This window comes from Sinocyclocheilus grahami, unplaced genomic scaffold, assembly GCF_001515645.1.
Source record: "Sinocyclocheilus grahami isolate Dianchi unplaced genomic scaffold, SAMN03320097.WGS_v1.1 scaffold195.1, whole genome shotgun sequence".
NCBI classification, from domain to species: Eukaryota; Metazoa; Chordata; class Actinopteri; order Cypriniformes; family Cyprinidae; genus Sinocyclocheilus; species Sinocyclocheilus grahami.
Window position 1 is genome coordinate 962,085 of NW_015505374.1, and position 26,907 is coordinate 988,991.

The 26,907-nt window shown below is 39.9% G+C and overlaps 1 protein-coding gene across 8 annotated transcripts in view; it reads left to right on the plus strand.

Annotated features, from left to right (window-relative positions):
- Positions 1 to 26,907, plus strand: part of LOC107595013 (armadillo repeat protein deleted in velo-cardio-facial syndrome homolog) — a 150,731-nt gene that overhangs the window by 14,852 nt on the left and 108,972 nt on the right. For 7 of the 8 annotated variants that reach the window (XM_016285277.1, XM_016285268.1, XM_016285274.1 and 4 more), the window contains exons 2-4: positions 9,618 to 9,734; positions 16,676 to 16,788; positions 17,954 to 18,187. In XM_016285277.1, the coding sequence (XP_016140763.1) occupies positions 17,975 to 18,187 (213 nt within the window). In that variant the 5' untranslated portion in view covers positions 9,618 to 9,734; positions 16,676 to 16,788; positions 17,954 to 17,974. The remainder of the gene's footprint in view (positions 1 to 9,617; positions 9,735 to 16,675; positions 16,789 to 17,953; positions 18,188 to 26,907) is intronic. The other variant, XM_016285276.1, reaches the window with a different exon arrangement.

Sequence of the window (26,907 nt, forward strand, 5' to 3'; positions counted from 1 at the left end):
ATTCCTATTCACTTCCATTATAAGACTGACAGACTGCAACGTTTTGTGTTAAAAATCTTCGTTTGTGTTCTACTGAAGAAACAAAGTCACCTACATCTTGGATACCCTGGGGGTAAGCAGATAAACATCAAAAATCCCTTTAAGATCAGTATAGTATAGTGCTCCTATAGGTTCTGTAAGTATTTCAGTGAAGTCGCAATGTTTGCCAGCTGCTTCCTACATTTCTAGACCCATTTCTCAAAAGACAGACCCTATGATATGGTGCAGCATGAAGTAATTGTGTCGCAGCTATCTCCAGATAAGGTAAATGGGTTTTATTAAAGACACCTTTTCTTTTGAAAATTTTTTTTTGGAATGAGGAATTTCATTATTGCATCTCTCAGAATTGGAAGGCAGAGCCCAAATAATTGAATGTGAAAGTTTCCTATGAATTGCATCTGAGCCTGCTATGAAGGGGATTTTTAATAAAGGAGAAGAACGGAGAAAAAGTGGCCTCAGCATGTTTATTCCTATGTCATCTAGATGCCAATAAACTACACAGCTCAAAACTGCCAGACTGTCTGTAAATATCCCTTTTTATACCAGAAAAACATGTGCTCAATTATTTTGGAAACAGGTGTGTCTGTCGTTTGGATGTAATATAATGGCCTCAAGCTAATTTCTAAAACTTGCCAAAATCACAGTGGAAAGTGAGTCAGGATTAATAGTGAGTATCAAATTCAAGTGAGTAGGACTTCATATATATGTTTTCTACAGTGAACATACATTTCATAGCTTTGTACTCATTTGTGTATTCATTTATTATTTATGGTACGCTTGTACGTTTGATCATGATTTTTTTAAGCCTTCTTTTATCATGGGGTCCTCTGAAATTCCATTTATTTTTCTTAAATTGTTTTATTTATTCCCAATTTTCATTTTTATCAATTACATTTGTTTGGATCTTGTGTTTTTTATATATTTAATTAAATTTAATTAGTGAATAAAAAATCTAATTGAATGAATTCATAGTGAACTTTTTATTTGCATTTGACAATTTCATTATTGTATATGAAGAGTGATTTATGATCAGATCTGATCATAATACGAGCTGATCTGAAGTGTACCTCAAATAGAAGTGTGTCCTACAACTAATGTTCTGTAGCTGAATTACACTGCGATTGCCTTTAGACCTCCCTAATTTTTAATGTGTTAATATAAGTGCACCTGTAATGTTTAAGTAGGCGAGTAATAACCTCCAGTGTTGGTTAATTCCCATTAGCACCATGACAAAGACCCCTCAGGCTGCTTTTCAAACCTCTTTCCCTGTTTGTTTCTTCTTAACACATTTTTCCCCTCCTCTCTTTCTCTTTCTCTCTCTCACTCTCTGCCCTTTATTTTCACTTTAATCGGGTTCTGAATTGTGTTCAATTGTAGGTTTTTGATGAGAGAGGAGCATCAATCCTGGCTTTCTTCTAAAGGTTTTACATAATTGATCAGTACATGGTTTAGGGTGCTGGTCATTTTCTAATCCTCTTATCTTTTATTCAGCCCGGCGGCCCATGAAAACTCTGAAAAGTTCCATCAGGGAAGCAGATCTTACTTATCTAGACCATGTATGACTATTAGACTTGAATGCACAATTAGGTTTTACTAGTTAAGGCTCTCTCTCTCGTTATTCTGTCATTCTAGCTATCATTTTATCATTCCATCCATACATTATTCTGTCTATCTAAAGTTTTATTTATTATCTATATATCATTCTGTTGGTCACTAAAAGGTTGACATTGCCTATGGATGTGCACGTTCACTCCACAAGGGGGATGGTGACATTTTCAGCATTGTAAGGGATGCCTTTGGGCGATATTTGTGAGCCTGTGCAATTTTATGATTTGAATGCAACTGTGATTTAGTTGGATCTTAGAACTCAGATGACTTGATGTTTCATGTCTGCTGATATTTCTGCTCATATGTTGTCATTTATGGTATTAAAAATCAGAAGTCAGAGGATCATGCAAGGCATGGCCAAATGAGCTTTTAAAGGTGACATATCATGAAAATCTGACTTTTTCTGTGTTTAAGTGCTATAATCGGATCCCCAGTGCATCTTTCAGATGTTTACCTTCACAGACATAACCAACTGTTTTTGTAACTCGTGTTTTTAACATAAACGTTTGTGTATTTGACCGTTTAAGCGCAATAAGACATGAAAGAGAACTTAGTTTAATACTTGCATGCCGTGTGACAGCCGCTTTCTGTGCGCGTGCTTTGGATGTGTGCACTCAGAAAATGTATATCAGAAGTTTAAACAAATAGGCCTATGGTTTAAAACGCATGATTTCAGCACAATAGACATGATAATCAAAACCAAACAGATGTTTTTTGGCAGAGTATCTGAGGAATGAGCTGTAAAGGCACAGCCCTATTCTAGAAAAGGGGGCGGGGAGCAGCAGCTCATTTGCATTTAAAGAGACATGCACGAAAACAGCCTGCTTCTGCTTCCACTCAGAATAGGCATTTCAAAATGATATAATAAATGATCTGTGGGGCATTTTGAGCTGAAACTTCACAGACACATTCTGGCGACACCAGAGACTTATATTACATATTGTAAAAAGGGGCATGATAGGTCTCCTTTAATACGCAGGTCATTGGATGGGCTTTAACATTGAAGAAGCATTCATGGCTCTAGCTGGTGAAAGAATCTGAGACATTTTTTTTTTGCCTGCAGATCTGTGGCTGTTGATTTGCCCATTAAATCCTTGTTCCTGAAGCTTTCCAGCTAACGTTTTTCGCCGTTCCGTGGAAGGATGCTTAGTCTTGAAGGATTAGTGATGTAAAGTTCTGAAGTGTTTTTTTGTTTTGGCTGAAAAATGGGGGCATTATAAAGGTCAGGCTAGTCTTGAGTACTTGCTGCTTGCAAATTGAACCACTTCGGAAGATTATCTCTACCTTGAGAGGTCTAATAATGATAGGTAGTCATTTTCAGTAGCTTTTCTGAATTAGCATCCTGGCCCTGCTGTGGACAGCAGAGAATGAAAGGGCATTCCAACACAATGTGTCTTTGGCTTTGCCTCCAATTAAAGCAGGAAGATGACTGGATTACTCTGATGTGGAACAAGCAGAGAGGTGTTTTTTCTGCCAGTTTCATTACATGTGATTTCAGACCCTGATGGTATGAAGTAGTTTATGAGGTCACAACATTCCACCAGATGTGTATTTTTTTCTGGAAATGTTTGCCATTTTTATTAAACAGTGTCATGCTTTACGGAAATGCTTCAGCACTGAGGAAGACGATGATGAAGCAGCACAAGCTGCTGGACCAGTGGACAAATGAAATATAGAAAACCTCTTAATTGTTACCATATTCTCACAACGTAAGCTATTAATTATTGGCATAAACTGAAAACCTAGACTATGCTTTGAGCAGTTGAAGAACTGATTAGGGCAAAGGCTAATTGAAGGTAACTTTTGTTGGCGATACAAAACTAGCTTTAGTTAATGAGCCGTAAAGATTTTTTTTTTATTCTGTACCTTGAAAATGACTTGCACTTTAATAGTTATGCCTTTTTGTATTTCTTCACACTGGGAAACTGCATAAAAGGCAAAGTAATAGCGCTAAAAACTTTTGGATGTGTGCACTCAGAAAATGTATATCAGAAGTTTAAACAAATAGGCCTATGGTTTAAAACGCATGATTTCAGCACAATAGACATGATAATCAAAACCAAACAGATGTTTTTTGGCAGAGTATCTGAGGAATGAGCTGTAAAGGCACAGCCCTATTCTAGAAAAGGGGGCGGGGAGCAGCAGCTCATTTCCATTTAAAGAGACATGCACGAAAACAGCCTGCTTCTGCTTCCACTCAGAATAGGCATTTCAAAATGATATAATAAATGATCTGTGGGGCATTTTGAGCTGAAACTTCACAGACACATTCTGGCGACACCAGAGACTTATATTACATATTGTAAAAAGGGGCATGATAGGTCTCCTTTAATACGCAGGTCATTGGATGGGCTTTAACATTGAAGAAGCATTCATGGCCAGAATAGGCATTTCAAAATGATATAATAAATGATCTGTGGGGCATTTTGAGCTGAAACTTCACAGACACATTCTGGCGACACCAGAGACTTATATTACATATTGTAAAAAGGGGCATGATAGGTCTCCTTTAATACGCAGGTCATTGGATGGGCTTTAACATTGAAGAAGCATTCATGGCTCTAGCTGGTGAAAGAATCTGAGACATTTTTTTTTTGCCTGCAGATCTGTGGCTGTTGATTTGCCCATTAAATCCTTGTTCCTGAAGCTTTCCAGCTAACGTTTTTCGCCGTTCCGTGGAAGGATGCTTAGTCTTGAAGGATTAGTGATGTAAAGTTCTGAAGTGTTTTTTTGTTTTGGCTGAAAAATGGGGGCATTATAAAGGTCAGGCTAGTCTTGAGTACTTGCTGCTTGCAAATTGAACCACTTCGGAAGATTATCTCTACCTTGAGAGGTCTAATAATGATAGGTAGTCATTTTCAGTAGCTTTTCTGAATTAGCATCCTGGCCCTGCTGTGGACAGCAGAGAATGAAAGGGCATTCCAACACAATGTGTCTTTGGCTTTGCCTCCAATTAAAGCAGGAAGATGACTGGATTACTCTGATGTGGAACAAGCAGAGAGGTGTTTTTTCTGCCAGTTTCATTACATGTGATTTCAGACCCTGATGGTATGAAGTAGTTTATGAGGTCACAACATTCCACCAGATGTGTATTTTTTTCTGGAAATGTTTGCCATTTTTATTAAACAGTGTCATGCTTTACGGAAATGCTTCAGCACTGAGGAAGACGATGATGAAGCAGCACAAGCTGCTGGACCAGTGGACAAATGAAATATAGAAAACCTCTTAATTGTTACCATATTCTCACAACGTAAGCTATTAATTATTGGCATAAACTGAAAACCTAGACTATGCTTTGAGCAGTTGAAGAACTGATTAGGGCAAAGGCTAATTGAAGGTAACTTTTGTTGGCGATACAAAACTAGCTTTAGTTAATGAGCCGTAAAGATTTTTTTTTTATTCTGTACCTTGAAAATGACTTGCACTTTAATAGTTATGCCTTTTTGTATTTCTTCACACTGGGAAACTGCATAAAAGGCAAAGTAATAGCGCTAAAAACTAATAATATTTTAATTAACATAATTTACCTTGAATAATCTCGTAGACAGCGAAGACCTTGAGAGAATAGGCTAATTGGTAAAAACCGTTGTGTTCAATGTCAAGTAGCCTAATAGGTTTCCTTAACATTTATTATGATGAAGGAGTGCAAGAGATACGTGTCTGTTGGAAGTTGACAATTGGATATTTGAAGTGTCTCACCAAGTGTTGAACTGTAAAAAGACAAAGCAACATAAAATACAGCTTTTGAAGGGTGTGTGAAGGTTACCAACCGCTAGTGAGGGTTTGTTATCATCATTAGTGAGCAATTGACTTTGGCAGTGGATGACAATTAGATCTGATGACTTGAAGCTGTGAGTAAAAGCGCATTAAAATTTGATATTTTAAGGATTTTACCCTTTCAAAACTTTACTTTTTTGCTTTTAAAAAAAAAAGAGGACGGGAATGGTTACAGCACATAAAACAGAGGATATATTTAAGCTTATATCTCCTATGTCAGTGGTTATCAAACCTGTCCTGGAGGACCCCCAGCCCTGCACATTTTGTATGTCTCCCTCATCTATCACACCTGATTCAACTCATCAGCTCATTAGTGGAGACTGCAAGACCTGAAGTGGGTGTGTCAGATATAGGGAGACATACAAAACATGCAGTGCTGGGGGTACTTCATGGAGAGGTTTGAGAACCCCTGTCCTATGTGAAGCTCACCTCACCATAGCTCAACATTAACCCCTATGCCACAGCTCCAACATGACTTTTCTACCATAGACCGCCTTGTCTGCATTTAACAAGGCAGCCCACTTTAAGTGACATAGGTATTCGCATTTTAAACCTGTTCCTTCACCCACACAACTTCTTCAGCCAAGCTTGTTAAGACATATTCTACACTTTGTATAGATGTTTCAGGTCGGCCTGTCCTTGCCACCTCAGACTAGAAGAGTTGTTCCTTTGCAGTAGTGATTCAGACTCCCCACAGCATACAGTCTCTCTCTTTCTCTCCCTCCTCTAATTAAGATGCTCCTGTGGGCATGCTGCCTGCATTACTGTCTAAGCGCTCTTCCCTCCCCTCTCCTCAGAGAGGGAAGCTACATTGTCTGCTGTTCACACAGGTTATGCCTCGAGGAGAAAAATCCATTCCTGGGACAATCGCTTTGAAGACACTGCAATCAATTAGATCTTTCCTAGCAAGAATTCAACGAAACAATTAGATCTGTTATGTGGTTACATTTTTATTTCTTCTGATGTGGACTCGATATGTTGAATGACGATGGTCCTAGATATTTACTTGCCACACATGAGGAATTTAAAGTGAAAAATCTGTCATTACTCACTCTCATGTCATTGCAAATCTATATGCTTTTATTTTTAAATGAACGCTATGTAATTTTTTTGTTCAGAATGTAAAGATCGATATGAGCCAGTACATCCATCTTCTGAAACACGTTTTTGTTTTGTCCTGAATTGCTATGGTATGCCTATAACAAGTGTTTATATTTGGGCGATTTTAGACTGCTTTACCTGTGACTCGTCATATACAGAACATAAACAGAGCGAAGCAGCTACAAGACATATGCAGTTTTGGCTAGAGCCATTAGCATTTTCATTTAATTATTAGTACAAAATGCAGTTTTAGTGTCAAATGTTGAGATCAGATACTTTCGAGAGTTTTTAATGACTGTTTTTTTAGAGAGTTGGATTAGATACAGTCAGTTGTCTTTATCTATACATTCAATAAAAATATTAAACAAATAAGAAGGTGGAAAAATATTTGGTAACACTTTATTATAGGGACCAATTCTAACTAGTAACTAGTTGCTTATTAGCATGCCTGTTATTAACATATCGGCTGTTTATAAAGCTTATAAAGCTAAATACTATTATAAATGCAGTGTGTGTGAGACCTGATGAAAAAGATCAGAATGAACATTTATATATTTGTATTAAATCTTAATCATTATTCTGTCATTTTTCATTCACGTCATTTCACTGTATGTAATTCACATATTCATGGCAAAATTCGTAATACATTTTCAACGTCACGCTGTCAACGCGTTGTACTGTTTAAGATTATTAACGAAGAATGTGTATTTTATATATATATGTATGGTATTCTTTGTAAAGAACCCATATATGGGCTGATACGATATAAGGAAGGCTATGTAAATGAAGCATAAACATTTTAATGCGATTTTGGACCCATATCTGGGTCCGCAGAGTTTAACTGGTTTTAATACTGCTCTTATGAAAATTAACCATGGTATGTATAACAAAACTGTGGTAATACAAATGGAAATCAGTACACGGAAAAAATTAAATAAAACATGGTTACTACATATTTACTATAGTAAAAACATGGTTAATTTTTGTACAGGTGTTTATCAGTCAAATTCATTTAAAAAATGTAAACGGGTATGAAATATGATCAGTAAGAGAAAAACATTGTTAACCCTTTAAGAGCACAGTAACATTGCTTGATTATTGATCATTTCTTGATTAATTTAAGTCGAACATGTTTGTCAATTCTTTGTAATTTGATAACTCACTTAATTCTTAAATTTGCTCCAACTAATTCACTAATTCAGTTGTTTTTATTCACTAAAAACAAGTAGCTATTGTCACAAAATCATGTTTAGCATTGGGGATTTAGTAGTCAGACTTTTCTTTTTTGGAAACTTTACAGATGTGGTTTCAATGGACTGCATAAAGTTTCCTAAAAAAATTATACTTCTCTGTTACACAGGGGGAAAAAATAATAAAATAATTGCATGCTGGATTGGAACTTTGTGAGGGTGAATAATGACAGAATTTTCATTTTTTTGGTTAAACTATTCCGTTAATTACATTTTCTTTGGTTTCTTCTTTACTTTGGAAATGTGTTTTTTGCCTTAAGTCATCCAGCTCAGAAAATAAATTGTGTGACATCATCTACTTGGTTGTTCTAATGAGAGAGGACTGTATTCCACAGCTGCTGTTAGTTGAAACAAAACATTTTCTTCCTTTTGATTAGTTTTTTTGCTCATTACTTATGGTTTGGCAGCTAGTTTCGCTTTTTATGATAGAGTGAGAGGTACTGTAATTTATACCATTGTCCTGAATAAATACCATGTTCATTTAATATTGTGTATACAGTACATGGTTCTCCGGGATACTTGAAAAAATATCATGGCACTAACATGTTAATATCCAAAAAGGCAAAATAATGCCATGGTAATTAGTCTTATTGTTTTTTTGGACTAAAACACATATGCCTCAGGAGTCATATGTTCTGTAAAAATACATCTGTTTTAGAGCATGAGAGTTAAAGCTGTGACACTTACATCTTCTTTGTTTATGTTCTTCAACATGAAGTAACTGCAGACATTTCAGCTGCACACTGACATGGATTTAACACAACACACAGTTGCACAGAACGCAGTAAGCTCAGTTCAGACAGAGAGAAAGAGGGACCTGGTAACAAATGTATTCCGACTTAGCTCACCTTTGATGTCAGTCCCACAAATCCAAGGTGCTTTGAGCACGTCTGTCCTTGAAGTCGAAGCAGAGAAGAGTCCCTTGTGGGAAAGATATTGTAATCCTTAGCAGAATAAGAATAAGCGTGTTGAAGAATTGTTTTGTTGAAAGAGTTTCAGAAATTACCCCTGAGTCTCTCAAAGATCATAGAGAAATAAAGAAAATATGATAGCGAGATGAAAATATTACCCCATATTTTTAAGTTTTTAAATGGGTTCGCCTAGGTCAGTCTGCCTTTTAAGGTTCTGATGTTGATGTTCAGATAGTTTTGACTCAGAAATCCAGTTTTTGATGCCTGTACTTTCCCTGCATGGATTGAGCATACTACTAACCCGAAGATTCATAGCTGAAGAAAAACCAAACTCAGTGCACCTCATTTTTAAGTTTTTAAATGGGTTCGCCTAGGTCAGTCTGCCTTTTAAGGTTCTGATGTTGATGTTCAGATAGTTTTGACTCAGAAATCCAGTTTTTGATGCCTGTGCTTGGATTGAGCATACTACTAACCCGAAGATTCATAGCTGAAGAAAAACCAAACTCAGTGCACCTTTATTGTTTATTTGTTTATAAGCAGTAACTGAGACCAAAGATAGGGAAGCATGGAAGGAGTCACTTGCATGAGCATCCCTGCACGTGTCCCACCAGGACACATCTCTGACCAAATTCCTTCCTGAATAGAGGTTCGGCATTATGCACACCCTAATTTGTGGAATGCTTATGAGTAAACACAATGCCGTGGCATTACTCTGTAACGAGGAGAAGAGAAACTATTTATAACTCTGAAGTAAACAATCCACAGCCACACATCCCAGCTCTTCATATTCTCAGCTTGAACCCTGAGGGGGGGAGTGTGTGGTTGCACCGACTCACTGTTGTAATATGTAAATAAACCTGCTAATGATGCAGCGTGGATTGGCCCCATCGCATGTGTTTGATTCGTGTGTGTTGTCGTCTCTCTCTTGCAGCTGCTGTATCGAGCAGAGATTCTTGGGAGGAGAGCTCCAGTTCCAGTCAGTCCTCTCTAACAGCCTTAACCCTCACGTCCACACGCTTCCTGACTGACTGCTCAGCTGACATCAAAGGTACCCACCCAACCCGGCTGTCTGATTTTCACTTTCTCCCATTCATTACTGTGCATACTTTCACCAGTTGCACCACTTTATCTGTTCCTTCATCATCATCCCATGAAATTATGCTGAATGTCATGGATGTTTTACTTTTGTATCTTTGATTGCAGATTACTCGTAAAGCAGTTGAATCAATCCATATATAATAATGCATATAAATTAGTTGGATTATACCATATTTTAAAGTGTGTAGGTGAGGATGAGTATTTGTGTGTGTTTCAGAAACAATTTATTTGTTTCTTTGACTGTACGTGTATGCTGGTGTTGAGCGTGCAGATATGAGCGGCCGTTTTCAATTCATTTTCTGTGGGAGATGAGTGGCAGGATCGCACAAGGGATTGTGGGGAAAAACAGCGAAGTGTCATAAAGTTTGAAATGCTCAATTCGATGCAAATGAGAGGCAAAAATGACAGGTGGGAGTCAATCACTGAGGAAAAGACAGTGCCGTCTGTCATAGTTTTTACAATCTGCTGATTGACCCCAACCTTTGGATCGGTAGTATATGTATATAGTGAAACATGACATGGGACTCCACCATTGGTAATTTGGAATTATTTTGGATTCTCTACATGGTACGATGTTTGCTTTCAGTGTACAGTAGACAGTATAACACCCAATATACACTATATTCACATATAATGAAAGTAGTATCAAACCTACAACACTACATTATAGTTTTTGTTGAGTTCTTACATTGTAAAATATCTACTGTAAAAACCCTTAAAAAGGTAAAAGATATGCAACTGCTTAAAGGGGTCATATGATGCGATTTCAATTTTTCCTTTCTCTTTGGAGTGTTACAAGCTCTTGGTGCATAAAGAAGATCTGTAACGTTGCAAAGACTAAAGTCTCAAATCCAAAGAGATATTCTTTATAAAAGTTCAGAGTCAGCCACACCTACCTACCAGATTTTTAGATATCATAAAATATCCTCCATTTTATGGAGGACTGTTTACTGATCCTGGGAGAGTAACGTTAGACTAAAATGCCGGCAGTTCTGACTCACGTAAGTACGTTTTCATTTAAAGGATTTGCCACTGATGATTCAAACGCGAGTTTTGGGCAGTGTGGAGTAGCACTTGTTGTTTGTCATTTCTCTGATCACAAATGTTTACTTGTTTTATGTTTTATGAAACAATAATGTACAGTATGTGGAAAATAATGTTTTTTTTTTACTTTAAACCGCATAAACACATTTCATTACACCAAATACACAAAATAATGTTCTTTTTAGCAGCATCATATGACCCCTTTAAGATATCAAGACTTTTTTATAGATCATTACATCTAAATACAAGTGTATTTCATCTTACTGAGCATGCAGATTTTTTTTCATTTGTTCTATACTTTTTTTCTAAAGCTTTTTGTGTATTCCTAAAACTGACAGTGCAGTGAGACAAAATACATGTCAAAGGTACTACTTTTGAAAAGCTTACTATTTTATGCACTGTTGCTTGCTGCTCAATTGTTTCAGTGATTGTAAGATATTTTAACTGGAAAATTAGACAGACAAACTTGTACAGAATAGAATTTATGCAATGTACCATTATAATCAATTATATTGTTTAAAATGTAGTTCTTGTTTTAGGTTTGTATGCTACATAATGAATATGAAGTGCACATTTTATTTATTGAAATTAATAATTGTGATTGTAATATCAATTCTGAATTTTTTGTGATTGGGACAGATCTTCTGGTCCACTGCACACTTAGCATGATATCTTTTTTTTTTTTTTTTTTTACTTGCCTCTGTATTCTCACAGTATAATCAGTTGGTGAAGATGATGTATAATTCTGTGTGAAATGTGCATACTCTCTGTGTAAATAAAAAAAATGAGGATGCATCCTCTTTGAGAGGCGTCAAAGCATGGCATGCCTTTGATTTTTTTCACTGTACACATAACACACTGTGTTATTTAAGGATTTGGAACCTGAGTGCAACTGAGGATATTCTTCTAAACCTTTCGCTGCTGGTTCATTCAGAAAGGCTCCTCACATTCAGAGTCACTTCAAAGAACAAAGACGAGGAAAAAAAAGGGGGTAAACAATGGCTTTACTTCCTCGTTCCTTCCTACTCCTAGAAAACAAACTTATCTCTTATGCGTTTCATGGTGGAAACTGCTTTGAAATCCAAATTTAAGGCAGTATTGACTATGACAATATAGTTTTTCTCAGCAAAATGATTTTTGAATTTTCAAAGGCAGTCCTGCATAATTAATTAATTAATAATAATGAAAAATTATTCTGGTGGTTTTAATCTGAATGCACTAGTTTTGTCCTGAATACATATAGGTGATTTTATAGGCTACTGTGTCCTACTGAGTTGCTGTTTGTTAATTTCTCAGCTGTAGATTCTGTTTCATAAGTACTGTATATTTGGACACAATGCTCATTTGCATTTTGCACACTATATAGCAGGCATACACAGACTCAAGGTCTGTCTTATGAATTTATTAAACAGAAAATTCACACAGAAATGAAAGTTATTACTAACCCTCATTTTGTTCCAAACCCACAAGATGTTTGTTCATCTTTGAAAGATGAATACAGATATTTTTAATACATCCTATTCATAAAGAGATTGTAAAAGAAATCCATATGAATCAAGCCGTTAAATCCAATTCTTCAGAAGAGACTTGATCAAGATTGCGTCAAGCAAACATGTTTGAGCTTCCATGGACCATATTTTATATGCTGTATGATCAACATTTATATGGGAATAAAAGCCTATATTAATCTATTCATTATCAAACTAATTGTGCCTCTTCAGAAGACTTGGATTAAACCACTCGATTCATCTGGATTTCTTTTCACATTACGAAGTTCTTGAAGTGTCAAAGATTTGGGAGAATAGACTTTTAACAAAGTGACTGAAGTCTCTTAGGTTTCATTAAAACAATTTTGATTGGTGTTTTGAAGATGAACTAATATTTCATGGATTTGGAACAACGCAGCTGTCATTTTTGAGTGAGCTAGCCCTTACATTTTGTGTTTTTAGCTTGGTTATTTAGGTATCTGTGGTCCTTCACATATTTTAAATGATAAGTGTCTTTTGATGTAAATCTCCTGCGCGGATACTCCACAGTGAAGCCTAGACAACTTCTCTAACAGTCTTTTGATTCAAGTGATTTTCCATTCCCTCCAAGGGTTCACCTTTTGACACTCTTTGGGCTTGGAACAAAATATATTAGATTACCAAAAAGCACCGGCCCATCATTCATCATAAGTGCCTCTAGGCCCTCAACCTCTTAGATTGCTAACGTCCCTTTGTTTGAATCTGAGTGATTGAACTTAATGCATCCTTAATTTGGTATCTGAATTTGGTGGAGAGATGCAGATGAGTGTAAAAATGAGATCAGTTGCTACCGAGGGCCTTTTTTTGGTCTTCTTTACTCTTAGCAGGAGCCCCTGGTCCAAAACTAACCTCCCTCTACCCAATACTCTGCCATGATCTGAACCCACAAAACTGATCTCTGAACAGCACCAAATGGCCAATTCTCATTACTCTACAGACCCTGCACACACAGATGGGCCTCAGGTGGAGCTGGACTGGTGATTTATTTATGTTGGACCTCTAGCCCCCAGAGGAGAAATGAGAGGGTTTATCTTTTTGAAGAAGGGATTGGCTGGGGCTAATAAAATGAGACCATTCTCTAATTGGGGGGCGTTTCTGTTCCTACCAGTTTTCCGTCTAGTTGGCCACTCCTCATCCATCTGCTGCAATCCTGCATTAGTATTGCTTTGCTAAGGTAACATTACTCATCCCTTATCATTTTCGCTACAGACAGCTACAGCTTCTTAGTGTTTAGGCCTGTGATGTTTGCTCAGAAATTGTCAGGCCAACTCCAACATTGTGTAGGTGAGTTTTGGATGGTAAAAATGTAGTTTATACTTCCTATGCTGCCTTATATAACCGCCTTTCTCTGTGTTTCATAAGCTTGTATTGTTCCAGGTTTCTTGGGTTAAGATGTAAAAAAATTTTGCACCGTAAACACAATTGTCTCAATGTTTTCTCACCTGAACAGAAGTAAAGTTGATGTTTCATGTGTTTGGCTACATACCGTAGGTGTTCCCCAACCCCTGGTGGATTTGTTGTTGAGGTTTTTTCAAGTCAAGGCTTATAAATGTGCCTCTGCTGCTGCATCTCATCTCTGGAACCACGCAGAAAGCTCCAACTGCGTTTGTAAATTTATTGCACAGCTATTTTTAGCACCAGGGTTTATGCTGCAATGCATTTATCCCTGATGAAAAACACTGTGCCAGCGTGAGCACAGTTCATGTGAAATAAAGCCAGTTCTGCCCATTAGTAATTGTTACAAAATCCTATGTATTGTCATTTTAGTTTTTTTTAATCTATTTTGTTTATTACAGATTTGTCAATTAGCAGGCTCTGTTAACAAAAAGTTACTTAAATCAGTAAGTAACATCATATTGGTGACAGTTTAAAAAGCCTCTTGCGGGATACACAGCTATTTTTAGCACCAGGGTTTATGCTGCAATGTATTTATCCCTGATGAAAAACACTGTGCCAGCGTGAGCACAGTTCATGTGAAATAAAGCCAGTTCTGCCCATTAGTAATTGTTACAAAATCCTATGTATTGTCATTTTAGTTTTTTTTTATCTATTTTGTTTATTACAGATTTGTCAATTAGCAGGCTCTGTTAACAAAAAGTTACTTAAATCAGTAAGTAACATCATATTGGTGACAGTTTAAAAAGCCTCTTGCGGGATTCGAACCTATAACTTTTCAGTTACCAGGAATGTTTTTTAACCACAAGACAAGTCCTTCATTCTGTTAAATGGATTTTTATTTACTCACCCTTATGCTGTTTCAGTCCTCCATGTTTTCTTTCTTCTATGCAGTGAAAATAAATATTGTTCGGATCCCAGTGTTCTTAAAAATTTATTTTTTGTGTTCGTCAGAAGATAATAAGTCATACAGGTTCTGAATAATAATAGGGTGAGCAAATAAAATAATGTTAATAGTTGTACTATCCCTTTAAATTTATCTGCATTGTTGGCAAAATAGCACATTCATCTTTGTTAGTCTATAGTACAATCATTTGATCAGATATTGCTATCAGTGCAGTAAAACCCTTTGTAAGGTTAATGCAGTGTACAGATGGAATATTCCTGCTGGAACAGTTAACTGACAATGAGCGGCCCTTTTTTACCTTCGCCAAACTATTAGCAAAACCAACTCCAAACCAGGACTGGAATGCTTCACTACTTTGGACTATTTTAAGCATAGTCCGATGGACTGTGGTCATGATAAGTGCAGTGGGCATGTCTGACATGCCTGTCATTCTTCTGCTGATACTTAGAGAGGCAGGGACCGGTTTCCCATCAGCTCCTGAACTCCCTGAAATAGGGAGTATGGGACAGGAAGCCTCTGTAATCCTAAAGCAGGGGTTCATCACAATAACGTCTCATCATCATAGCTCAGTTAATCCCATGATGAGAGCGCCGTGCCCTGATGCTGTAAAGATTTTGATAGCTGCTCTTAAATTAAGGTTTGGGCAACCTCTTAACATGTTATTTTCTTTCTGTGTGTAATTTTGAATAGTACTATTACTGTAGCACTAAAGCAGTTCAGATGTAAGTCTTGAGTAGTAAAGCTTTCGAAGGTGTATTAGTTGGCGAAATTAATAAATGGTGTTTGCTAAGGAAAGTCACCATTTCTATTGTTCATACTTGGAGTTAGGGATTTGACCAAACCCCTTTGGCATGTAAATCATCCTGGACCTTTTGGGATACAGATATGAATGATACATAATTCTGCTTTTTTTTAGGAGGAGTGAGCTATTGACAGATTTGGACAAAAAAAAGGCAAACAAAAAATAAAAAATCTTTTAAACTTGCACTGAAGGATGGATCCAAGCCAGTTCCTGATTCAGTTCCTGAATTTGAATTGAGGTTGCAGGATGCAGAATTGTAATTAGAATTTGAAAGCATGGAAACGGAATTAATTTTTAACTAGAAATGCAAAGATTGTCGAGATAAAATTGGATGGTTGGATAGATAAGATGCCACTGTAAGCAGGTAGATATGTTCATATTCAGCTATATTTAATACGTAACATTTTGTAGACCCAGCTGGGAGAACAGTTCATTTCTCATAAAAGGCTAAAAGTTATCTGTTAATCACATCTAACCATTTACATCTCGGATAATGGAAGTTTATCCGTTTTCACATTGTCGCCACATTTTTATTGACTTCAATTTTTCATGATAAGCTATCACATTTTTGTAAACGTGTCTTATCTAGCAGATAAATTTGATCTTGAGTTATTTTCCAAAGGCAAGAGCAACAGCAGAGGCAGATCGGCTCCCTTTGCTAGACCTTGTGCAGTCGTTCTTTATACCCAGAAAAAGACTGTAGTACAATGCCTTGCCGTTAGAGCTGTGTCAGAACGGCGCTTAAGATAAATAAATGATCAGCCAGAAACAAACATCAAAGTCTGTGTGTGTACTGTGCTGCGCTTCAAAGGGAATAGGACCTTCACACCGACTGTTCTGCAGAGAATAGTGTGTTTGTGTTACTGTGTGTGTGTGTCCATTTGGGGTTTTGGTTTAATGGAGAGCGAAAAACAACAACTGTATAATGTTCTTAGTAAATATTAATCTGCACCAGCCCCCTTTTCCATCCCATACTCAGTCTGGCCCCCTTCGTCTCTGTACACCTGTCCCCTGACAGCCCAATCCAATCTACTTTGCTCAAAGTCAGCGAGTGAGGTTTCAATAGTCATCTATCATTCTCTAGCATCTTCTCATTCATTTCTTTATCTTCATCTTCTTTAAGTCCCCAGGAAACAGAGTAGATTCTGTCTATTATGTTTATAATGTCAGGGTGTTATCTAACCTGTGATTTCTTCTGTCTTTCTTTCCCTCTGCAGCCAGCTCTTGCTCTTGCTCTCTCTCTTTGCCTCCCGCTGGGCACATCTCCTCCCGTCTGTCCTTATAGGGGGATGTCTGTCCTCTAACTGCCTCTCTCTCCACTAACTGCTAGGTGTGTATGCAGGTGAACTGTGTATGAACCATGCCTCAACCCTAGGTTTTTTTTCTTCTTCTTAATGCTCTATGTGAAGCTTCCATTATCTACATTTTGTTACCTTTGACAGTGGGAGAGAAGTCCGAGCTATTGTGCATAGCATGAATGATGTTATCATGTTGATTTAGAGTCCAGCATGCCTGTATTGTGTCGATGTGTGGTGAATTTTAGTCTGAAACTATAGCGAGTATGTTTTGTGGCATATGCATATGAGTTTTGGCTATTTATGATTGTTGTATGCAGAAAGTAAAGTATTAAGCTTCCCATAAAGGAATTGCTGCTCATCGTACAGTGCAGACTCTTCATCTGCAGCATTTGATGCATGGATACTGTTGCAGTGTTAGGTTTTAGGGTTACATAGTCAGTATTAAAGGAATAGTTAAGCCAGAAATTAATATTTACTCATCCTCATGTCATTCCAAGTAAGTATGACTTTATTTCTTACGTGGAACACAAAAAGAGAAAGCGAAAATGAATGGGGACCAGAGGTAGTTGTCAACACGACTTGTGCTATTTTTACTGGTGTTATGTGGTCATTTGATAGCTTATTTGTGTGGGGAACATGGGCGGCACTAAGGGTGGGCTTCCGGACTTAAACATAAAACTCTAAATGTTTTTTACTCTTAGCGAGTATTAGTTTAGAAGTGCTCATATAAACAGTCTTATAAACACAAACACTACTAGACTAAGTATATGCATCTACAATGCACTCCGGACTATGGAAGGCCTAAAGGGACAAAACCTATTTATGTTTTTCTTGTCTTATTTATTTATTCGTTAGAACTGTGTTTTAAAAGTAAACTTTTGATTTAGTTTTATCCCTAGTAAAAATTATATCTTGTCGTTTTTGTTTTTTTTGTAGTATAGAATATTCCAATATTTAGCCCTGAATATCCCCTGACCCTATAAGTTGTTCAGTTCTTTGCTTTCAAAGCGCTTTTAATGGAAAAGAGACATGCTGCTATAAATAACTTCTTTTTATGTTCCATGGAAGAAAAAAAAAAGTACAGAGAGAGTGTAATGTTAAAAGAATTTAAATTTTTGGCTGAACCGTCCCTTTAAATGGCTATTTCTTTTGTCCTGGATCCTTCTCTCTCCCCTATTTACCCTGCCCTGTAATCAGCATATAATTTTGAGTGCTGCCATGGAAGAATATGACGTGCCGTCAGCCGCCAGTATCCTGGCATCAGTCAAAGAGCAGGAGGCGCGCTTCGAGCGTCTGACCAGGGCTCTTGAAGAGGAGCGCCGCAATGTCTCCTTACAGCTGGAACGCGGCAGTCTGCCCTCTGATCGACTGGTGGGCGGCACCACAGGCGGGAGCAACCAACCGCTGGCCTGGCAACAGATGGTCATGCAGGTAAACCATTCCAGCTTGGCCAGTCATGCGTCAGTGTGTGTGAATGAACAAAGCAGCCCTATACCTCGTCTCATGCTGATGGTGCATCATTTCCATTGTTTTCATGAAATCTGTATCTCATTTAGCTTGAGCTGTGTTTGGCTGTGCTGAGCTATTGCTCTGGGTGTTGTTCTGCAGTGACTCATCATCTGTGCTTAGGATGAGTTGTCTTTACACTGATTTTTTCTTCTCATCTCTGTCCACCACATGCTTTTTCATATTATCTCATAGACCCTAACGTTTTCTTTGGGTTCCTCATGGCGCTAAGGCAAATGTGTGTCTGAGGCAGTGATGTTATAAGGATGCCTTCCTAAAGTCAATATGAGAGGAAATAAAATTGATACCATTGCAGTTTTACAATACAAACTTTATTTTAAGGTCCAATTCTCGCTATTAACAAACCATTAACTATGACTTTTGTCTCAATAAACTCCTAATTTGCTGCTTATTAATAGTTAACAATAGGTAGTTGTTAAGTTTAGGTATTGGGTAGGATTAGGGATGTAGAATATGGTCATGCAGAATATATGCTTTAGAAGTACTAATAAAAAGCCAGTATGTTAATGCTAATAAGCAACTAGTTAATAGTGAGAATGGGTCCCTATGCTAAAGTGTTACCAAAAAATTGTTCACTCGAGTCGAAGTAGTAGGGAGTTACAAAATAACAAATTGTAGGTCTATAAACAAGCTTCTAGAGTGCCACATTTTGTTAGATTTTTTACATTTATTTACTTTTTTGTTTGAGAAAATTGGATTGCAATCTAAAAGATGTAGAAAGAAAAATGTAAAAGGCTAAAAACTTTAATTGTTGTAGTAAATAATTTTTCTGTTAGGCCTTTTTGGTGGGATATTATTATCAAATCATTTATTTCTGACTGACTCTGGAGGTGCATATGTAGTGTTCCTTCATCGTCATCATAAAAGGGTGAAATATTTTGACTCTGCATTTGTGTTGAACTTTTTTGTTTTGTAAATCCAGTTACAGAAAAGTGTAATTCTCAAAGAAAAAAGCCAGGTCCCTTGCCACTGCTTAGACTCTGATTATCTGTCTCTTCCATTAAGTGTTTAGCCTGTATGCTGCCCTCACCTGCCCATAAAGCTTGTGTGTTTTACTCCTCTCTGCCTAACATGACAGCTTGAAAATTAGCTTGCACTTTCACATGTTGGTTACCGTCAGAAGGCCTTGCATGTCACAGAATCGGTTTGCCGAAACTGACTGGTATCTTCTGTCTAGATGTCTGTCTTTATATCCTGTGTCACTTCCTTTCTCAATGAGAATGAATGAGAATTAAGCTTAAAGATCACAAACCGCACAGTGATTAGGATCAAAAGCTGGTGGATTTATGTCGCTGATGTTCTTACCAGAGGTGATGTTGCTGCTGGTGTTAGCTATTGTGGACAAGTGTAACCTATATACAGTTGTGCTCATAAGTTTACAGTTTGCAGAATATGCAAATATGTTAATAATTTTAACAAAATAAGAGAGCTCATGAAAATTGCATGTTGTTTTTTTATTTAGTACTGTCTTGAATAAGCTATTTCACATAATAGATGTTTATATATACTCCACAAGAAATATATTTGCTTAAGACGCATAAGGGAACAGTCCAATCACGCCGTGTTAATGTAGTGGAACGACTTAAGGTATAACTTCCATAAGCAACCAATGCTTATAGAGAAGTCAACAATAACCCAAGGCTAAAACGGGCTGAGCTTTCTAGGTCACACCCAGCCTGGTTAATCGTTCCAGAGTATCCCCGTAACTTCGACACCCAGGGGTCGAGAGCTCACAGGTGAACAATGCCAGAGAACTTGGGCGCGGTACAGCCAAGGGCTCTCTATCATGTCCGTTTACGCAGCACGTGCTATTTCAAGCGGAAAGGACCCTGGCCTGTAAGGCCGGGACTTCCAGGTTATAAAACGGCCGCCTCACAAATATCTGCAATGGACACACCACTGGACCATGCCCACGACGAGGCGATGCCTCTAGTTGAGTGGGCCCATAGTCCAATGGGGCATTGGAGGCCCAAGGAAGAGTATGTTAGCGAGATGGCATCTACTATCCATCTAGAGAGTCTTTGCTTCGCACTTCCTTTCTCAATGAGAATGAATGAGAATTAAGCTTAAAGATCACAAACCGCACAGTGATTAGGATCAAAAGCTGGTGGATTTATGTCGCTGATGTTCTTACCAGAGGTGATGTTGCTGCTGGTGTTAGCTATTGTGGACAAGTGTAACCTATATACAGTTGTGCTCATAAGTTTACAGTTTGCAGAATATGCAAATATGTTAATAATTTTAACAAAATAAGAGAGCTCATGAAAATTGCATGTTGTTTTTTTATTTAGTACTGTCTTGAATAAGCTATTTCACATAATAGATGTTTATATATACTCCACAAGAAATATATTTGCTTAAGACGCATAAGGGAACAGTCCAATCACGCCGTGTTAATGTAGTGGAACGACTTAAGGTATAACTTCCATAAGCAACCAATGCTTATAGAGAAGTCAACAATAACCCAAGGCTAAAACGGGCTGAGCTTTCTAGGTCACACCCAGCCTGGTTAATCGTTCCAGAGTATCCCCGTAACTTCGACACCCAGGGGTCGAGAGCTCACAGGTGAACAATGCCAGAGAACTTGGGCGCGGTACAGCCAAGGGCTCTCTATCATGTCCGTTTACGCAGCACGTGCTATTTCAAGTGGAAAGGACCCTGGCCTGTAAGGCCGGGACTTCCAGGTTATAAAACGGCCGCCTCACAAATATCTGCAATGGACACACCACTGGACCATGCCCACGACGAGGCGATGCCTCTAGTTGAGTGGGCCCATAGTCCAATGGGGCATTGGAGGCCCAAGGAAGAGTATGTTAGCGAGATGGCATCTACTATCCATCTAGAGAGTCTTTGCTTCGTACCTGGAAACCCTTTGGTGGGATTACCGAAGCTGACAAAGAGTTGTTCCGATCGTCTATAGGGAGCGGAACGCTCAATATAGATTCTCAATGCTCTGATGGGGCAGAGCAGAGATAGCTCTCTGTCCTCTTCATTTGGAGGAAGCGCGGAGAGCATAATGACCTGTGCTCTGAACGGAGTGGAGAGCACTTTAGGTATGTAACCGTGCTTCGGTTTCAGGACAACTTTAGAGTCGTTAGGCCCGAATTCCAGGCAGGCAGGGCTAGTTGAGAGCGCCTGCAGGTCCCCTATTCGCTTTACTGATGCTAGTGCTAGAATCAGAGCAGCCTTCAGCGATAGCGACCTAATGTTGGTGGACTGTAGCGCTCGAATGCGGGGCCCTTCAGGGCCCTCAGCACAGTGGGCAGGTCCCATGAAGGGACGGTATGGGGATGAGGTGGATTCAGCCTCCTTGCACCCTTCAGGAAGCGGATGACCGCGCTATTTCTGCCCACCGATTGACCCTCAATAGGGACATGAGAGGCTGCTATAGCCGCCACATAGACTTTGAGCGTGGATGGGGAGTGACACTTATCCAGCAGCTCTTGTAGAAATGACAGCACCTCTGCTAATTCGGAAGTGAGAGGGTCTTTGCCGTGGTTTAAACACCAGGCGGAGAAAAATGACCACTTTAAGGCATAGATGCATCTCGTAGACGAAGCTCTAGCCTCCTAAATTGTGTTTAAGACTCGCTCTGGGAGGCACAAAGGCTCCCGTTGAGCGGCCAGAGGTGCAGGGCCCATAGGTCAGGCCGAGGATGCCATAATGTCCCGTTCGCTTGAGAGAGGAGATCCCGTCTCAGGTCAAGGGGCCGCTATCAGTAGCTGAGTCAGCTCTGATAGCCACAGCTGGTTCATCCAAAGGGGGGCTACCAGGAGAACCCTGTGTTTTTGTTCCCTCAGTGAGAGCTGTCTTCTGAGGCGAAGAGGTCTACCTCGGCCTCACCGAAGATCTCCCAGATCTTATGAACCGTTTGCGGATGGAGCGTCCACTCCCCTGAGGGGACATTGCTCCTTGATAACATGTCTGCTCCCCGGTTCAATTTGCCCGGTATATGCACTGCCTTTAGCAAGCGCAGGTTGGGTTGAGCCCACTCTAAGAAGCGCTCCACCAGCATGAAGAGGCGCTTTGAAGAGAGGCCTCCCTGGCGATTTATCTAGGACACAACCGACATGTTGTCCGATCAGATTAGCACATTGTGCCCTTTCAGGACTGGCAGGAAGAACTGACAGGCTCGACATACTGCTAGCATTTCCAGGCAGTTGATATGGAAGCCTTTTTCCGCTGCCATGAAGCCCAGCATCCTTTGAAATGCTTTGAGAGGGTGAGAGGTACCGATCTTGAAAGAGGTCGCCAGCCTTCGTATGGCCAGAGCTCGTTCTGGCGTGACTACAGCTTTAATTTGGGCTGAGTCGAAGATTGTTCCCAGGAACGAGATTCGCTGGCTGGGAAGCAATAAGCTCTTGGCAAAATTGACCCTGAGTCCCAGGCACTCCAGGTGGCTGAGGAGGAGGGCTCTGTGAGATATTAATTCTGGCTCCGACTGGGCCAGGACGAGCCAGTCGTCGAGGTAATTGATAATACAGACTCCCATCTGTCTCAGAGGGGAGAGAGCCGCATCCATGCACTTCGTAAAAGTGCGGGGGGCCAGGGACAGGCGCTGGGTCCTTGGCGCTTAGGAAGAGGGTAGCGTCTGGCTAAGCGAGAGCATCCCCGTGTCTGCTGCGCTTTAGCGGGCTAAACAGTGGGGGCGGCAGGTGCTGGTTTCGCAGGCTGCTGAGTCGGCGCAGATTTTGGGCGAGCTGAGGCAGCAGCGGAGCTGGAGCGCTTGGGCAGGAAATGTCGCATAGCCTGGGACGATTTCTGTGCCTCCGTGAAGCGTTCAGCGAATCCTTCGACCGCTGGGCCGAAAAGACCCTTGGGGGAGACAGGAGCATCAAGGAAGGGGATCTTATCCGCGTCCTTCATATCCGTCAGCATCAACCATAAATGGCGCTCGAGCACCACAAGGCTGGCCATCGATCTCCCAAATGCCTGGGTGGTGGTCTTGGTGGCGCGTAGAGCCAGGTCCGCCGCGCTCCTCAGATCCCTGAGGGTAGCAGGATCCAGGCCAAACTCGGAGGATGTGAGGATTTTGGCCTGGAAGACCTGGAGGACTGCCATAGAATGAAGCGCCGAAGCCGCCTGTCCAGCTGAGGTGTAGGCGCGTCCAGCGAGAGCTGAAGTGGTCCTACACGGCTTAGACGGGTGAGCGGCCTTCGCTCTTCAGCTGATGGCCGTGGGCGGGCAGAGATGCGCGGCCACTGACTAATCTAGGGGAGGTGGCTTATCGTACCCTTTTTCTTCAGCGCCATCGATGGAAGTGAGGGTGGATGAAGAGGCAGTACAGAGGCGGGCGGAGTAGGGAGCGCGCCACGATCTGGTGAGCTCGTCATGGACCTCCGGGAAAAACAAAGAAGTACGCTGACGATGGGCCTGGCGGCGCCCCGGCAGGAACCATTCATCCAGATGGCTGCGAGAGGGCTCCTCTGGCGGGGACCACTCTAAACCCAGCTCTTCGACCACCTTGGAGAGGATACGGAGAAGCTCTGTATCCGTCCCATCTTTGGTGGCGCTGGGCGCGGATGATGGCGAGGGGGTGGGGTCATTCTCCGAGCCCAACCGGTCCTCTGCATCCGATGCTGCTAATAACATGCTGTCATCGAGCAGCTCATCCCCACTTCCCCCGAATGAGATCAGGTCGCTTGCACCAGCAGAGAGACGCTGATCAGACCGGGAGAAAAGGATGGAGGAATACTCTCTCTGCGGCGAGAGTGAGGCATGCAGGATCTGAGCCGATCGCTCGACCCCTTTGCCCCGCTGTTTTTTCCTCACAGGTCCCTGGGAGGAAGGAAACGGGAGGGCGTGGGGGGCGGAGTCGCTCTCTGAAAAGAAAGTGATCCGTGTGTGGACAGAAGCGAGACTGAAGCTCTCGCAATGAGAGCAATTAGCTCCCGTGAGCGCAGCTTCCGCATGGTATTTCCCCAAGCAGGAAACGCACTCCGTGTGGCCGTCATCGGCATGCAAGGGGGACCAGCACGAACCGCAATAATGGCGCAGCATTTGCAACAACACCAATGCTCTTTTAGAAGCTCCTTTAGAAGTCGCCGGATGGCGGCAGGGGACCGGAACTGCTGCGTCGCTGGAGCGGCAGAGAAGCAGGTCAGCTGAGCTGAGAGGTCCCGATTCCAGCTGCGAAGGTGTGTCAAACGGCGAGCGGCTTCGGATCAGCTTGAGACGTAGAGTCGTCGCTGAAGGAGAAAAATCTGAGAATCCTGTGGCGAGCGCCTGCTTATATAGCCAGATGCCCGAGCGCCTGCTTATATAGCTCCGCTGCCGAGCCATTGGTTCGGTTTTTAAGCTCTGCATGAACCAATGGCCGTGCAGTTTCACTGCGTGAATGAAATTGGCTTCAGTTCAGGAGAAAATTTTTTTTTCCCCCATATGCGTCTTAAGCAAGACGCAGTACGAGTGAAGTATCGAAAGGGAACTGAATTTATTAAAAAAATGACCCCTTCAGTTTCTTAATACTGTGTGTCGTTTCCTGGATGATCCACGATGATTCATGATCCGTGCATGAAAAATCCTCCAGCTTCTGCACATTCTTTGGTTTTCCAGCACCTTCTGCATATTTGAACCTTTTCCAAAAGTAACTATGATTTTGAGTTCCATTTTTTTCACACTGAGGACAACTGAGGGACTCATATGCAACTATTACAGAAGGTTCAAATGCTCACCGATGCTCCAAAAGAAAAAAACATTTGGAAACCCAAAGAACTGCTCAGGACCAACGCAGGACTCATGAACAACTGTCACAAAACAGAAAAACAGTCGTGGATCATCCAGGAAACGACACTCAGTATTAAGATTCAAGGGTATGTAAACTTTTGAACGGGTTCCTTTTTATAAATTCAGTTATTATTTTTTCTTGTGGAGTATATACAGGTGCATCTCAATAAATTAGAATGTCATGGAAAAGTTCATTTATTTCAGTAATTCAACTCAAATTGTGAAACTCGTGTATTGAAATAAAAACAATGCACACAGACTGAAGTAGTTTAAGTCTTTTGTTCTTTTAATTGTGATGATTTTGGCTCACATTTAACAAAAACCCACCAATTCACTATCTCAACAAATTAGAATACTTCATAAGACCAATAAAAAAAAACATTTTTAGTGAATTGTTAGCCTTCTGGAAAGTACGTTAATTTACTGTACATGTACTCAATACTTGGTAGGGGCTCCTTTTGCTTTAATTACTGCCTCAATTCGGCGTGGCATGGAGGTGATCAGTTTGTGGCACTACTGAGGTGGTATGGAAGCCCAGGTTTCTTTGACAGTGGCCTTCTATATATATATATATATATATAGTTCAGCTGTTATGGTTTTAATTAATATAAATTTATAAATATTTAAAATGAATAAGTGTATGTTTGTCTTTTAATGTTGATATCTTCAGATATTTTCTTTCAGCAGTTTTCTCATGCTTTCATTGTATCAGTGGCTTTTCTTTTTGCCTTATAAATCTCAGTGTTTTATAATTTGAAAATGGTCCATATGTGTGCTGTTTCTTGGAATGTTGTATGCATAATTGGCACTGCTGCATTTGTTGTGGTTCTGCAGGTGCGCCTCATTCATCTTGTGTCTTGTACTCATTAATACTGTATTGGGAGGTGTATCAGGTGTTAATAGATTTGATTCCCAAAGAATAAAAGGACTCACCTCATTCACGTTTTATCTTCGGTCTGTTTACTGAGTTGGAGACATTGATTTATTTCGTTTTTAAGCCTTTATTATTCTTCACAAGGCCTAAAAGGTCACAGAGTGACAGAGGCACACAATAGAACTCCATCAATGGCAGACCTTCCACAGCAACTCTGACACCATAGACAGCTTTTCATTAAAGTAACCAACTGTCTCACGTGTAAGTAATGTTCAGAGGTCGTGACCTAAGGGCAGTAGGAGGAACATCACAACTACTTCTTCCTGGAATCTAGAACACTATTTAAAATTCAGGAAGCGTGCCTGGAGGACTGAAGCTTGGTTCCTGTGGCTGAACTTTGCTAGATCTGTCTAAATGTTTTGAGTCTGAAAGGCCTGTGGAGAGCTTTGGAAGAAAAGTTGCTGCTTTGATCAGTGCTGTCTGTGATAAGACACACAGAGATGGCATGATACACCACTGATCAGGTTCCTCAGTTTTACTGTACAGGTCTACAGGTGTGAGGAGCACAGCTGACATTTTCAGTTTGTTCTGTAAATGTTGAGAAAAGAGAAGTGAAAAATTCCAGGCTCCATTTTAATAAAATATGTTTTACTTATGTTAGATTATCCTCATGGACAGAATGCATATATATCATAATTTCTGTTATTATGTGTTATTATTATTTTAAATGTACTGTAAGCCAAATTATCTAATCAGTTCATCCCAATATGATTTTTATATGGCCTTATTTTTCCCACATGTATATACAGTTCCCTACAATTCAGAAGTTTGGGGTCTTTATTTTCTTGAAAGAAATGAATATTCAGCAAGGATCAATTAAAATGATGTGTATCAGTTTAAATCTTTCATTCAGCAAGGATGCACTGAATTGATCCGTGTTAAAGACTTTTTCAAAAAGCTTACTGACCCAAATAGTAGTCTATGCAATGACTTTTTTAATTGTGCACTGAAAGCAGTCATAGAA